This window comes from Marmota marmota, unplaced genomic scaffold (genome assembly GCF_001458135.2).
Source record: "Marmota marmota marmota unplaced genomic scaffold, marMar, whole genome shotgun sequence".
Classification (NCBI taxonomy): Eukaryota; Metazoa; Chordata; class Mammalia; order Rodentia; family Sciuridae; genus Marmota; species Marmota marmota.
In genome coordinates this window covers 910,300-925,670 of record NW_026000001.1, presented here as the reverse complement: position 1 = coordinate 925,670, position 15,371 = coordinate 910,300, and the positions used below count along the sequence as shown (strand labels likewise).

Here is a 15,371-nt window from a genome sequence, read left to right as displayed (position 1 = left end):
GCACCTGGCTTCTAAGGCTAATAAGATGGTTTGAGAGTGAGTGAGACGCTAGGGAAGGGCACATATCATATTTATCATTTATGTTTTTAGAACTGGGGATTGAACTGGGGGTCTCATGCATGCTAGGAAAGTGCCCTATCACTGGGCTACACCCAGCTCCATATCATGCTCTCAATGGGGAGCAAGCCATGAGTTAAATGGGAAAAGCAGATAGCATGGGGCTGAAGCTGTAGCTTAGTGGCAGAGCAGTTGCCTAGCATGTGTGAGGCCTGGGTTCGCTCCTTAGCACCACATAAAAATGAAACAAATAAAGGCATGTTGTTCATCTACAACTACATAAAAAAAAGAAAGAAAGAAAAAAGAAAAAAAGCACATAGCACCTTTTTAGTAGCTAGCAAGCCATGAGTTAAGGTCCCTGGAGCATACCTGCCAATTTCAGAAGGGAAGGGCTAATTGTCTCAACTTGTTAGCCTTAGTCTCCCAAACTTTTGAGGGCTCCAATCTTATATCTAATCAAAGTCATCTTCATCTCACATTAAGTAACATGTTACTATAATATTTAAACATTTTTCTTTAGTGCACAATAATTATACATAATAGTAGGATTCAACTGTAATATTTTTGCAAGGAATGTTTTTAACTTTTATTTGCATTTGTTTTAGCTGAATTTATTTCCTTGCCATAAATTTTTGTTTCTTTGGTTTCTTCTGGGATATCTTTTTACTCTGTGCAACCTTCTCTTCTGGCTTAGGAACAATTTGTTCCTTTTCTGTGAGGATCATCTCAATGTGGCAGGGGGAGCTCATGCATGAGTATCAATCCGAATGTGAGCTCTGTAAGTATGAGGGTGCATCTTGGGTGCTTTGTTTACCTGGGTGATGACCAGAGAATCTATATCTAAACCCTTAAGTTCAGCATTACTCCGTGCATTTAAAGCATGGGCAGCAAAAATTCAGTACTCTTTTTGGGCACTGTTTGGCCTGGGCATACCTCCCAATTCCACCACTGTAACACCAGAATGGCACACATAGTTTCTTTAAAATGACATCTTTCAGATACCTGGTGGCTTTTTTAATATGCATACCGTTGATGGCCTGTTCAGTTTCACCGGTGTTCTTAAAGTGAACACAAAGACTTGAACCTCTTGATTTGCATAATTTTTTAGAGTTTTCCAGGTCAAGAGAGTAATGAACCATTTTTTAACAGATCACTACAGAACACTGGACCTCCTCAGTGGGAGGAGACGCTGAGCACAGTTCTTTTTCAAGGAATTTTATGTTTGTTTTAGAAATCATCTGACTTCATGTAACTCATTTAAATTTCGATTTGCTACAGTTTGTGTGTGTGTGCATGTGTGTGTGTTTGGAACTGGGGAGGCAAATGCTCTACTACTGAGCTATATTCCCAGCCCTTAAAGTTTTTCTCTTTTGAGGTAGGATCTCACTAAGTTGCCCAGGATGGCCTTGAACTTGTGATCTTCTTACCTCAGCCTCCAGAATAATTGGGATTACTGGTATATTCCGCCATGTATAGCTTGTTAAAATGTTTAAAGTGATTATCTATCTTGGATTTAAAAATTCTGATTTACAAATTCTTTTTGGTTGTACCAAAATATTTATCAATATTAAATTGAATAATCACAAATTTATTCAGGAGATGCTCAACTGAATTCATAGCAATTTAAAACTTTTTTTTTTTTTTTTTGGTACCAGGGACTAAACCCAGTACACTTAACTACTGAGCCACATCCCCAGCCATTTTTATTTATTTATTTTTAAAATAAGTTTTATCGACATATAATTCACATACAATAAAATTTGCTCCCCCTTTTTAACAAATTTTATTTTATTTTATTTTTGAGTTGTAGTTGGACACAATACCTTTATTTTATTTTTATATGGTGCTGAGGATCTAACCCAGGGCCCTGCACATGCTAGGTGAGCTCTCTGCCACTGAGCCACAACCCCAGCCCCATGCCCCCCTTTAAAAAAAAAAAACAATTCAGTGGTACTTCATATAATCAGAGTTGTATGAACATCACTACTATGTAATTTCAGAACATTTTCATCACTACCCCAAACCCCTGTATCTGGTATCAGTCATTCTTCCACCTCAACCCCCTACTGGCCTCTTCCACAGCCATTTTTAAATTTTTAAATTTTGAGACAGGGTCTTGCTAAATTGCTGAGGCTGGCTTTGAACTTGCGATCCTCCTGACTCAGTCTCTGGAGTCACTGGGATTTCAGGCATGTTCCATCACACTCGGACTTTTTTTTTTTTTAAGTCAATAGAGTTTTTTCCACAGTCTTCTGTGGTGTTCCATGACTAAAACACTCAGGGTCACTCCAGGTGAACTGGGCTACACGAAATAATCACACAAGAGACAGAGATACCTTTTTCTCTGGGTCCTGTGACAGCTCCTCTGACCCTAGGGGTCTATGGAAAGAGAACGTGAGAGAGCGCGTGCTGAACCCTTTTATAGGGAAGAAGCCATTCAAATGAGGCAAGGGGTTGAATCTAGCTTTGTGATGTCTGCTGTCAGCGGGTTGACTGGCATCTGGGGAGGCCTTGTCCATCTCATGAGCTCTGTGGGGATCGTAGCAGAGCAAGCAAAAAGACCAGGGTGAGGCCCGCCCAAACAGAGGGGCAAAGTCGGTTCAGTCCACTTTGTGCACTCAGTGCCCATAGTTCAGACACACACAGCCCACAGCTGGCTTCTGACACATCTCCACATTCTCATCACTCAAGGCTAAGGGGCGCTCGGTTCCTATGTGGCAGCTCCCAACAGTCTTCGATATTTTCACATCCCCTAGAAAGCCCAGAGGTTGTGCTCGCTGATGGATAAAATGGTCCTGAGGGTCAGGCAACGTTCCTTTTTTTTTTTTTTAATATTTATTTTGTAGTTTTCGGCGGACACAACATCTTTGTTTGTATGTGGTGCTGAGGATCGAACCCGGGCCACACGCATGCCAGGCGAGCGCGCTACCGCTTGAGCCACATCCCCAGCCCCAAACAAATCTATAGGCAACGTTCCTATATTGGAGATAGCAACAGAGGAGGATCAGGTCCAGCACAGTGGTGCAAACCCGTAATCCCAGCTACTCAGGAGCCTGAGGCAGGAATGAATGATGGCAAGTTTGAGGACAGCCTCATCAACTTAATAAGACCTTATCTCAAAAGTAAAATTTAAAAAAGGCTGTAGATGTAGCTCAGTGGTGGAGACCTGGGTTCAATCCTCGGTACCACCAAAACCAACCAACCAACAAAAAAACAACAATCAAACCCCTGTTCTCAGACATTTACAGGATAGTGGTAAATAAGACAAATAAGGATGGGGTGTGATAAGTGCTGAAATATATAAAATATTCTGAGCTAGGGAGAAAGATCATCTTTAGAAGAAGGGTCCCATGACATTCAGGCTGAGTTAAGTGTTTAAGAAGGACCCTGAGTCTTACAAAGCAGAAAAAAATCTCTTTGGGAAACAGGCAGTGCCAATGCCCTGAGATAGAAAAGCACTTAGAGTGCAGAGAGAAGGCAAGTCACTGTGGTGGGGGAATAAGAGGGCCAGTGAGAAAAGCATGAGATGAGTTCAGACAGGAAGGCAGAGTCCAGATCATGCCCACCCTTCCAGGCCACAGTGTGACTGAGTGTGCATTTTATTCTAAGTGCAGGGAGGGCTGTGATCTGACCTGTATTGGGATCCCTAGGAAACAGACTCTGAGATGGAACATTAGCAGGCAAGTCTGTTGGGGAGAGCGAGCCTATTGGGAAGGGCTCTCAGGATCTACACCTGAGGAAGAGAAGAGAAGGAAGCAAGGCTGGGGGCAGGGTTGAGGTGCCAAAGAATCTCAAAGGACACCTCCCCTGATCCTGGAAGGATGTGGACAGAAGCTGGGATGGCCTCTCAGATTAGATGCATGCAGCCACCTGGGGAAGGGGGCGTAGCTCTTCAGCCTAGGCAAACCACTGCAGGGAGCACGCTCACTGGGTGTTACTGTCCATTTCCTAATGGGGGATCTGGTTGGCCATCACAGCCCACACCTGGGCCCGATTACCTTTGAGGCAGTTCCTTGAGCTGCTGTGTGGAGCACAGACTGCTGGAGGCAGGAGAGGATGGCTTGGCCGTGAGCAGTGGCCATAGGAAAGGAGAGAAGTGGTGGATTTGGAAGACACTGGAAGATGGGATCCTGAGCATTTGAAGATGAGCCAGATGGGAGGCATAAGGGTAGGGGGGGAAATCAAGGACAATTCCAGATCTCTGGACTGAAGGCTGAGGCGATAGTGGTGCAGAATGCAGGGTTGGGAGACTCTTGAGGTGGGGTGGGGATGAAAACATGTGCCTCTGGCTAATTTTGAGATCTAGGAGCTGATGTCAAGTATGAAACTCAGAGGCCTGACCCGTTTTTACTTTTTATCTGCACATAAGGAACTTATGTGATTTTCATCCATTGATACCTACCTACTCTTCTCTTCCAGGGCTCCTAACATGCAGGAAGGTGCAGGATCAAACTCAAACTCAACATTGCCTCCGCGTGTCAGTTAGAAGTATAACAGCAGTGGACTCCCAGACTAGTTGCCCTGACTGGAGAGGAAAAGTTCAAACTAAATAAAAAATCACTGCCGATTCTGGAAAACTTAGAGGTAAGAGGGAAAAGAGGGATCCTCAAAATAAAAATATAGTAGCTAGGAGATGGGGTTTAAAGAACTAGTTAAGAAAAATAAAAGATCTTGTTGTACCTGTGCCATAAAGAAGTCAGCTATCGCAGCAACAGGGTTGACAGCTGCCATTCAGGGAGCATACATTGCATTGGCATGATCTCAGATGATCTTCACAAATCCCTACAAGAAACTGAGGCTCAGAGAGATGAGAAGATGTATCCCAGGTCATATAGTGGGGTCAGGGGTCCCAGTGGATCACAACTATATCAGATCCAATATGCCCTTGGAACTACAAATATTTGTGTTTAAAAAAAATTTTTTTTTTTAGTTGCAGATGGAAACAATCTTTATTTTTATTTATTTATTTTTTTATGTGGTGTTGAGGATTGAACCCAGTACCTCATGCTTGCTAGGCAAGCGCTCTACCACTGAGCTACAACCCCAGCCGGGGACTACAAATATTTGACAATTCCCTTTTTACTTTCCCAGCATCTAGGTTGTGCCTGATGGGTTGGATGCACATGGACAATACTTGTCAGATGAAAAATAAAAAAATAATTTTATTTACTTTTATTTTTATTTAAACATGAAATTATGTCAACTTGTTTATTTATTTATTTTATGTGGGCTGAGGATCGAACCTATGTGCTAAGAAAGTGCTCAACCACTGAGCCACAAACCCAGCCCTCCTTCATAATTTTAAAAATCAAGGAAAAATGAAAGGAATTTATACTAGAGAAATCTGCATTTCTGCATGCATGTGCTCCATCAGATCACACGAGTGATCACTGCAAAGAGGAATTGCTCTAAGTCCAGGCTGATAGGGACATGGTGCCTTCAGAGACACCATGGAATGGTGTCTTCTTCTTCTTCTTCTTCTGGAATGGTGACGAACCGTTCATAAACACCTGAAGTCATGCAGGGAAAATTTTGCCCTTGGTTGACACTTTAGTAGCATTCCTGGAGAATTCAGTGTTTACTAAAACTGTGTTCATAATATCATGTTTTCACTTACATAACAGAGTAAGGGTTTTCAGCTCAGATAATTATAAACAGGTTTTCCATTTATGTTAACAATCAGTGGGGCATTAGAAGGTCCTGCAGGATTTGGAATAATTCTTTTATGTGGGACTGTCCCAAACTATCTAGCATCCCAGGCTCCACGTCCTGAAGATCAGAGCCTGATCAGAGTGATCACCCCAAATGCCTGTATCCATTGCCAAATCCAAATTTCCAGGGACAGGAATCTCCCTTTAAGACCTCTAGTTTGAGGCTGGGGATGTGGCTCACTGGTAGTTTGTTTGCCTAGTGTGTACAAGGTCTTGGATTTGACTCCCAGCACTGAAAAGAAAGAAAGAAAGAAAGAGAGAGAGAGAGAGAGAGAGAGAGAGAGAGAGAGAGAGAGAGAAAGAAAGAAAGAAAGAAAGAAAGAAAGAAAGAAAGAAAGAAAGAAAGAAAGAAAAGACCTGTGGTGTGTGTCAAAGTATAGCTTCCCAAGCTCTGCTTTCTGGGCCCTCACCTCCTACAGGTCTCCCATGACCTGGGCTTCTGCATCCAGGTCTTCCTTTACAAGTGCTTTTTCTTCCTAGAAGGTTAGAACTGACATGATAAATGAGATACATGTCTACCCTCTTCTTAGTTTTTTAATATTTATTTTTTAGTTGTAGTTGGACACAATACCTTTATTTAATTTATTTATTTTTGTGTGATGCTGAGGATGGAACCCAGGGCCTTGCATGTGCTAGGCGAGCGCTCTATCGCTGAACCACAACCCTAGCCCTCCTCTTCCTATTTCTATTTCTTCAAAAAGGCCCAAAGGGAGGACTGAGGGTGGAGCTCAGTGGTGGAACAAGTGTTTCACATGGGTGAAGGCCTGGGTTTGAGCCCCAGCACTGCAAAACAAAACAAAGGTCCGAAAAAGCAGAGTAACTTGTTCATGCTCACACAGCCAACTTGAAGTGGCAAAACCAGAATTAGAACCCAGGTTGGTCAGTGTGACTCCAAAGTCTATGATTTTGCCCTCTTTGAATCTCTCCTTATTTCCTCCCATGTCCCAGTCCTAGAAAAAGATTTATTATCCGAGGAAGCAAAGGCTTAGAAACCTAAAGTAGCTCACTTACTGGGTAAATTTTTTATATGTTGTTGACCTTTCTTGAAGGACAGGAGGCACACACACAGATGGGTCTGGAATGAATTCAGACCATCAATCATAAACTGCCACTCACATGAATCAGATGAACATTCCCAGAAATGAAGGCCCTGCAGTTCACCCTTTCTTGTTCTGGCTAATTCTGTCTGGCCACCATCTGGGTACTGGCCCACCCACTACCCTGCCTCTTTCTTTTCTTTTCTTTCTTCTGTTCTAGGTATTGAACCCAGAGGCACCTTAGCACTGAGCTATATCCACAGTCCTTTTCATTTTTATTATTTGATTTACAGAGAGGGTCTCATTAAGTTGCCCAGGCTGGCCTTGAACTCGCAATCCTTCTGCTTCAGCCTCCTGTGTCACTGAGATTACAGGAATGTGCCACTATGCCTGGCTCTAACCATTTTCATTCACACACAGCAATTACCCTATGTAAATGAGGCAAAACTTTCTTGAACCCTTGTGGCAAAAGAGGGTGAAGTCAACCCCTTGCCCTGAAACCTAATGATGAGCAGCAAGCAACTACCATTTCACTGCAATTTCAGGTCTTAAAAGAAGTACTCCAAATTTCGCAAACTATCCCAAATATTTTGGAGATGTGTTCTAATAGAAAATAAATTAATAATAAACTGCCCATCTGTGTTTGAATCTCATGTTCCACCAACAGATCTGGGCACTCAATCCCTATATAAAAATTGATGTCCAAGGGTATACTTTTCTGACACAAAGATTCACCAGCATATTCTAAGGTCCTTACCGAGAAAAAACTGAAGCAGAAGCCAGGACCATGCACTGTCAACTACCTCCCACTACCCCCTGCTACTCCAGTGACTGGGTGACTGATTTACATAGTCCTTTGAGTGTGCTTGAAGGAATGGCTCCTGTTTATCCTCCAGCTTTCAATGTCACTTTCTGCCTATACCTGGGGGTGTGGGGGTGGGGGGGGAGGTTTGCAGAGGTCAGCTTGAAAAACTGGGGATTGAATCAGGGGTGCTCTACCACTGAACTATATACCCAGCAACCCCCTCACCATGCTTTTTTTGTAGTGCTGGGGATCCAACTCAGGGCCTTGCTCATTCTAGGCAAATACTTTATTGCAGAGCTACACCCCTAGACTCCTGACCCAACCCTTTTTTTAAAAAAAATTTGAGATAGGATCTTGCTAAATTGCTGAGGCTGGCCTTGAACTTGCAATCCTTCTGCCTCAGGCTCCCAAGTGGCAGGGATTACAGATGTTCATCATGGTGCCTGGCTACCACCCTTAATGAGGTCTCCGATGACCTACCTGTGACCTAATTCCTCTCCTCATCTTACCTGCCCTCTGGATGGCATTCAACCCAGCCAGCACTTCCTCTTTCTAGAAATGCACTCTCTTCTGCTTCCATGCATTACTCTTTGCCTCCCCGTCCTCCGTGTCCATTCCTTCTGTCATCTCTGCTGCTCGCCTCTTTTCAACCTAGACTCCAAACACTGACATACCTCTGGACTTCAGTTTCCTCTTCTGTAGTTGCATAATTTCTTTCTGGCAGGGTTGTGAGACTAGCCCAAGATAATATATTTGTGACTTTAAGTCTTCCTCCTCTCCACTCTGTTAATCATAATTACATTCTCGGCATCACTCTGGCAAGAAAATGAGCCACTTTTCCACCCGACACTTGTCATGTGACTCCAGTGTCAGACATCAGACTAGGGGGAGATGACTCTTTCCCATGAAGGCTTTTAATTTATCCAGCTTCAGACCNGGTTGGTGAGTTTAGGAATGCCTTCCTGAGGAAATGATTTCCAAACTGAGAACTAAAAGTGTCTGGCATTTTACAATCCCACTTCTGGGTATTTACCCAAAAACCTGAAATCAGGATTTCAACATGTCTGCATGCCTGTGTTCATTGACCATGATTCACAGTAGCTAAGTTACAGACATCAGACTGTTTCCCACGAAGGCTTTTAATTTATTCAGCTTCAGATCTTTCAGGAGATGAAGTGTGTGCAAGTGTGGGTAAGCAGTCTTTATAACAGTTAACTATCCATTGATGGATGAAGGAATAAAGAAAATGTGGAATATTATTCAGCCTTAAAAAGGAAGAAATTCTGTCATTTGTAGCAACCTGGATGGAATTGGAAAACATTATATGCTAAGTGAAGTAAGCCGCTGGGAATAGAAGCTACCTTTAGGACCTGGGAATGTCTCCTGTAAGAGACAAGGGGAGCCCCCAAAAGCTTATCCCAGAGGAGGGCACAAGCAGGCAGGAAATGAACATCTGCTGGGCTCCCTTAGATCCTCCCCTCTGAGACCTCAGCTGACAGCCAGGAGCACTAATTTCTGAGTAGCTGGAATGTCCGGTTGTTTCTCTAACCCTCTCTCGCTGTACAGAGTCAGGTTCGGATGAGATCTTCAATAACAGCTCTCCCACACCCTTTTATGATTTCCCCAAAACTCTCTCTTCCCTGTTTCCCCTCGTCCAACTGGGAACATCTAGCAGGAAAATGACCTTTTCTCTTTTGTCTGTCCCCTAGACTTTGAGCTCTGGGAACAGAGCACTAGACCTAATGCATCTGTGTATGCCTGTCCTGTGAAAACTGCTGATCCTAAGATGAAATTGCTCATGTCAGACCCAGGCAAATTCAGGAGAGCCAGGAAAGCGTGAAAGAGGCGGGGGAAGGGAGAGCTCGCACTTCACCTATAGAAAGAACTGCCCTTAGGATTTAAAAAAAAAAAAAAAATCAGAATCCTTTGCTTTGCACGCCCCACACGTACGCATGGATTCCTGCAACAAAGTTTAGCATCTTTAACTGCAACAATTCAGACCAGATGCTCCCAGAGATGGCTTCCCCACCAATGAGCTGACTCCAAAATTTCTGCCTCCAGAATCCAAGACCAATGGATTCTGTATCCATCCAGTCTATGTGAATATCTCCATTTTAGTAATGAAAGCCTCCCTTACCTTTAGTTCTTGTGGTGTGTGTATGTGGGGGGGCGGGGGGCTCCTGTGGCTTGCCATAGCACGCATCTCTGATTATTGCTCATTTCTGGGGAAACACCACACACACACACACACACACACACACACACACACAGATGTTTTCCCCTCTATTGTTTCTTATCTGCTTTTACGCTCCCCTTGGTAGCTCCCCCCCCACCCCCGCACTGCAGTTGAAGCTTATAGAAATGGTCCTACCCTACACATTGCTTTGGTGGTGGCAGAAAGCTCAGAGGACTGCGACAGCCCGACTCACTGCCACAACCCAGGATATAACCGGCCATTTCGAGGATGTGAAGAGAGGCCTCAAAGTGGTGAATAAGCCGCGATCCTAGGCTGTGAAGCCAACTCCCGAGCTCAAGTTCAGCTCTATCAGACGTCTGAGTGACCTTTCTTTTCTGTAAGCCTCTCTGTCCTCACCTGTGAACCGGGCACAGCACCTACTTCCCAGGATTGCCATGAAGATAAAGGGCTGGGGCGCACAGTGCCTAACATATTATAAGGGGCAATAAACGTCGCTTCTATCCTCAGGCCAGCGTCCTCGCCCTGTCCACCCCCACCATCCCCCCTCGCCCACGTGCCTCTCGTAAATAAGCGAGCGCGCAGGCGCCCGGGACCGGCGCCCATTGGCCCCCAGCCTGGGGAGCGGTGGGGAGAGGCGCCGGCGGCTCAGTCCTTGGGTCTGGCAGGGTCGGTTGGTCTGCTCCTCCGTCGGTCCGTGCGTCCGGGCCGCCGGCTTCGCCCTCGCCATGGCGCCCTGGCTGCGGCTGCTGTGGCTGCTGTGGCTGCTCCCGGGCGTGGCTCCTGCCCCCGCCGAGCCGCGGGCCGCGGGCGCGCAGGCCTGGGAGCCGCCGGCCCCGGAGCTGCTGGCGCCCGCCCGCTTCGCGCTCAGGATGTACAACCGCGGCCGGGCTGCGGGGTCGCGGGCGGTGCTGGCGGCAGTCCGCGGGCGCGTCCGCCGGGTGAGGACGCGCGGGCGGCGGGGCGCCGGGCCTGGTCCGAGGGATGGGGGAACTTTGGCCTAGACGTGGGGCGGGGGCCTGGACGGTGGAGAATCGAACCTCGGGAGACTGGGAACGGGCAGGGTGGCACGGGTGGGGCTGTGGGCCGAAAGGAGGGACCAAGAAGGCTGGTTGTGCCCGCCTCATCCGCTCCTCCATCCAGGAGGGCGGGGGTACCCTGTACACCCTGGAGGCCACCCTGGAGGAGCCGCCCTGCAACGACCCCACAGTGTGCCAGCTCCCTGTGTCCAAGAAAACCCTGGTGAGTGATGGGGCTCCTACAGTTGCCGACACGAGGCTCAGTCAAGCAAGAGTTGGGAGCGATGGGTCAGGTCAAGAGGCAAGGATCTGAGGCAGCAGCTCCCCTGCCCTGAGTCACTGCCCAAGCTCCCAGGACTGGAAATCAAGATGCTTGGAAAGGGTGGTATTGGGGTGGCTGTGCCTCACCCTGCACGCACTGCAGGGGTGATTGCCTTGGGGGTGGTCCTCATCTGAGGAGCCAGCTTCTCTTGTCTGGAACCTTGTGCCCATCCCAGTCCCCAGACTGTCTTCTCCCTCTCCCTTCAGCTCTGCAGTTTTGCAATCCTGAATGAGTTGGGAAGACACATGCTGCTGCGGCGGGACTGTGGCCCCGTGGATACCAAGGTTACAGGTGCTGAGATAGCTCAGGGAGGCTGGGATAGCCCACATCAGACTTCACTGAGGGTTCAGTCTTAATTTCCTCTATATTCCAACCTTATCCAGATGATATAAATGAGACTTTCAACCCAGTCTTTCCACTGTTCAGCAAGGATCTCCCACCCCAGGTGAGGAGGCCATATCTGAGGCCAGCTGCGCCTTATGCCCCTTCTCCCTTTACCTGGAGTAGGGTTCTTCAGTTGGGCTGAAGTCCTTGTAAAGACACTCTGCCTTTCCAGGAGTTTTCCATGAAGATGACTTCACTTTTCAAGAATTTTGTTGCCACCTATAACCGGACTTATGAAACCAAGGAGGGTGAGGACCTAGCCTCCAAATCCCTGATCATATTGGTTGTTCCTGTCCCTGTCAGATCAGGGCCTTCCCCGCACTTTGTGCCATGATGTTGGGGAGGGGGACACAAGAAGCTATACATCTCTTGGATTAGACCCGAGTTCTAATCCAAGACTGGGCTGTCACCCCAAGTAACTGTATCATTTTCCGATCTTATTTTCCTGGTCAGAAACCAGGGGCCTCCCTCTCTCTGAAAAGGATAGAATGCAGTGGACACCAGATTTTCTCTTCTGGGTGCACCGTAGCCTTGCCCATGGCCTCCCCTGGGTGATGCTCTTGAGACCCTGTTTCAGTTACTGCCTCACACCTGGGAAGTCAGCACTCCAGTTTGGCCTGAAAGTTGATCTCACCTTTCATTCCATTGCTGATAGGTGTGGCTCCACCTCTTCCACCTGCCCCAGGGTTCTGTCCTTCTCCAAAAGAGCTTCAGGCCTGATTCAGATTACACCTTCTCCCTGGGAAATCCCTATGCCTTAGCTCCATCACTCTTCCTTGTATGATCTGCCTGGGTTCTGAGCTCCTTCTCGCCTCCTCTTTGATCTTCAGAAGCCAAGTGGCGAATGTCTATCTTTGTCAGAAACATGGTGCGAGCACAGAAGATCCAGGCCCTAGACCGGGGCACAGCTCAATATGGGGTCACCAAGTTCAGTGACCTCACAGGTAGGGGTGGTAGCCAGAGCCTTCATGGAGCGTGGAAGAGGGCCTGCCCCAAGGCGCCTAGTCAGAGCTGATTTCAAATATTTTTTCCCTCCATGCGCTGCCCACAGAGGAGGAGTTCAACACCATCTATCTGAATCCCCTTTTAAAAGAGGAGTCTATCAAGAAGATGCAATTAACCAAGACCGTGAGTGACCCTGCCCCACCCGAATGGGACTGGAGGAAGAAGGGAGCCGTCACCAAAGTCAAAGACCAGGTTGGAGCCCTAGAAATGAGGGTGAGACATGTACTCGGCATGGAGGCTGGGGAAGGGATCTGGCCCTGACATTGCCCATCTCTTACAGGGCATGTGTGGCTCCTGCTGGGCCTTCTCAGTCACAGGCAATGTGGAGGGCCAGTGGTTCCTGAACCAGGGAACCCTGCTCTCCCTCTCAGAGCAGGGTGAGCATCCCGTTCCACCTCCCTGTCCCCAGCCCAGCCCTTCCAGAGGGCTCTTCCGGACCAGCCTTCTGTCTCCTAGAGCTCTTGGACTGTGACAAGGTGGACAAAGCATGCATGGGTGGCTTGCCCTCCAATGCCTACGAGGCCATAAAGAATTTGGGTATGCATTAATGGAGTCAGGAGGGGCAGGAGTGCTACTTTTCCCTCAAAAAGAAGTCAGTTTATGGGGTGGGGGGAGACATGAGTGTGGGAGTCACGTAAAACTTGGTTCAGGTCTTAATGCCAACCCTGATTGGCAGAAGACCTTGGGCAATCAGTTGTCAGAGCCTCAGCCACCTCATATGGAAAATGAGCCAGGCCTACCTGGTAGGAGTCCCCTAAATGTCAAGTGGGGAAATGTATGTGAAGGTGTGTTGTGGTAAGCAGGGGGTCTTGGTGGTTTTGCCACTTAGAGGTCTGGGTTTCTAAAAGGCTGCTAAACCAAGTGCAAGACACCTACCTCACACCTGAGAGGTGTGGACCTAAGTGGCAGTTCAGTTCAGTAGAACTGGGCTGCAGTCACAGAAAGATAAAGGACTGGACAGAGACTAGTCTGGGAGTCTGGCAGGGGCATACACCAGATTAGAGGGGACTCTCAGAGCAGGACAAGATAATTAGATGAGGAGTCCCAGGAGGGCCAGGACGAGCCCTCAGCAGGAGGAAGAACTGGGAGTTGAGTTCGTCTCTGCCACCTTTCTTGCTGGTTACTGCTGCCCTGTCCTCCCTGCCTCCCAGTAGTGTCACTCCTAGCATGAGGAGAGTTCTTATAGGGAAGGGGGGGGGCCTGTAGCCCAGGGTGGGTGAAGAACGTGGGATCTGGTGTGTACGGGGCTCGATGCACTTCTGGTTGGGAGCATAAGTGGAGTCCACTCTCCCTGCCACCCCCAGGAGGGTTGGAGACAGAGGATGACTACAGCTACCGGGGCCACATGCAGACCTGCAGGTTCTCGGAAGAGAAGGCCAGAGTCTACATCAATGACTCAGTGGAGCTGAGCCAAAATGAGCAAAGTGAGTGAGGGGAGGGGGGGGGCGCAGGCTTGCTGAGCAGGGTCCTTGTGCTCACTGACGCTGTCCTTCCCCCTCCCAGAGCTGGCGGCCTGGCTGGCCAAGAGGGGCCCTATCTCTGTAGCCATCAATGCCTTTGGCATGCAGGTAAGGCCCTGCCCCACAGCCCTTGCTCCATCTCTTGCCCACCTCTCCCTCCTTCTCCTCAGAGTTGGCCTCTTACTCCTTATTCTCCCTCCCCAGTTCTACCGCCATGGAATCGCCCACCCACTCCGGCCCCTCTGCAGCCCTTGGCTCATTGACCACGCTGTGCTGCTTGTGGGCTATGGCAACCGTGAGTTTCGCTGACTGACTATCCATCCGTCCCAGGCCACAGATGGGTTGGATGTCAGCATCTCAGGCCTCTGAGGGGGAAATCAGGGGAAAGCCTAGGAACACTGTCACCCACACAGCCTCAGGGGATCATCCATGCCCTCTGTGGATGGGAAAGCTGGGGAGGGTGACATTATGCTGGAGGCGGGTGGCAAGTGCTCTTCTTGTGCCTCAGAGCTGCAGCAGGTCTCCATGAGAGTGGTAGGCTGGTGTTTCTTGCTTTTTGCTCTTTTCCTAGCACCGCACACACAGTAGGCCCACTGCATGTATTTGAAGGTAATAAAGTGCTTGAGGCATGGATGAGGATTGAGTCCTTGACCCCTGTGCTCTGTACTGCTCTCTAGGCTCTCAGGTTCCTTTCTGGGCCATCAAGAACAGCTGGGGCACTGACTGGGGTGAGGAGGTGAGTCTGCCCGTGTGGCCCTTGCTCTTTAGCCCCTGTTCTGCTGGGCACACCCTCACCAAGCATCCTCTCCCCCAGGGTTACTATTACTTGCATCGAGGGTCTGGGGCCTGTGGTGTGAACACCATGGCCAGCTCGGCGGTGGTGAACTGAGGAGTCCATGGTGCAGGACCTGGTGCCGACCAGAGTGGCCCTTCCCAGCCTGACCCGCACATGCAGGCTCCTCCCCAGCAGGCACAGTTGTCTGAGGGGTGGGCACTGGGTACCTCAGGGTGAGCAAGGGGCACCGAGCCCCCACTTTATCCCCCTCCCACCCTGAACTTCCCCAGTTGCATCTTTGTTGGATTGTGGTAGCTGGGAGGATACTGGAGTGAAGGATGCTTTCATGGCAGCCACAGCTGGAGCAAGGGGCTCGGGTAAGGAACAGAATGAAAATATTCTCATCTTAAATCCAGCTCTGTCCTCAGCAGGTTCTGGCTTCCTGTCCTGGTTTTCCTCTGTCTGATGCTATACATATTCTGGTCTCCCTGGATTTGGGGACACTGTCCCCTTCCACATCCAGGAAACTTGTAACCCATCCCTTCTCTAACAGCAATAAAGAGATGTCCTGGTCCCCAGTGTTGTGGATGCTTGGTCCCTGG

General features: G+C 48.3%; 1 protein-coding gene and 1 pseudogene across 1 annotated transcript; one reads left to right on the top strand and one right to left on the bottom strand.

Annotated features, from left to right (window-relative positions):
• Window positions 1-668: 668 nt before the first annotated feature.
• On the bottom strand, window positions 669-1,192 carry LOC107156924 (annotated as a pseudogene).
• A 9,225-nt stretch (window positions 1,193-10,417) lies between these two features.
• Window positions 10,418-15,343, top strand: Ctsf (cathepsin F). The gene is made up of 14 exons (XM_015503167.2): window positions 10,418-10,745; window positions 10,948-11,046; window positions 11,352-11,436; window positions 11,529-11,590; window positions 11,702-11,777; window positions 12,360-12,473; window positions 12,581-12,726; window positions 12,815-12,911; window positions 12,991-13,071; window positions 13,839-13,958; window positions 14,038-14,102; window positions 14,199-14,289; window positions 14,672-14,730; window positions 14,809-15,343. The coding sequence occupies exons 1-14, from the start codon at window positions 10,533-10,535 to the stop codon at window positions 14,881-14,883; spliced, it is 1,383 nt and encodes a 460-aa protein (XP_015358653.1). The 5' UTR covers window positions 10,418-10,532; the 3' UTR covers window positions 14,884-15,343.
• Window positions 15,344-15,371: the final 28 nt, after the last annotated feature.

Coding starts and splice junctions, on each gene's coding strand:
- Ctsf (XM_015503167.2), top strand. CDS start 10,533: ATGGCGCCCTGGCTGCGGCTGCTGTGGCTGCTGTGGCTGCTCCCGGGC. Junction 11,047..11,351: donor CTGTGTCCAAGAAAACCCTG/GTGAGTGATGGG, acceptor CTCTCCCTTCAG/CTCTGCAGTTTTGCAATCCT. Junction 13,072..13,838: donor CGAGGCCATAAAGAATTTGG/GTATGCATTAAT, acceptor TGCCACCCCCAG/GAGGGTTGGAGACAGAGGAT.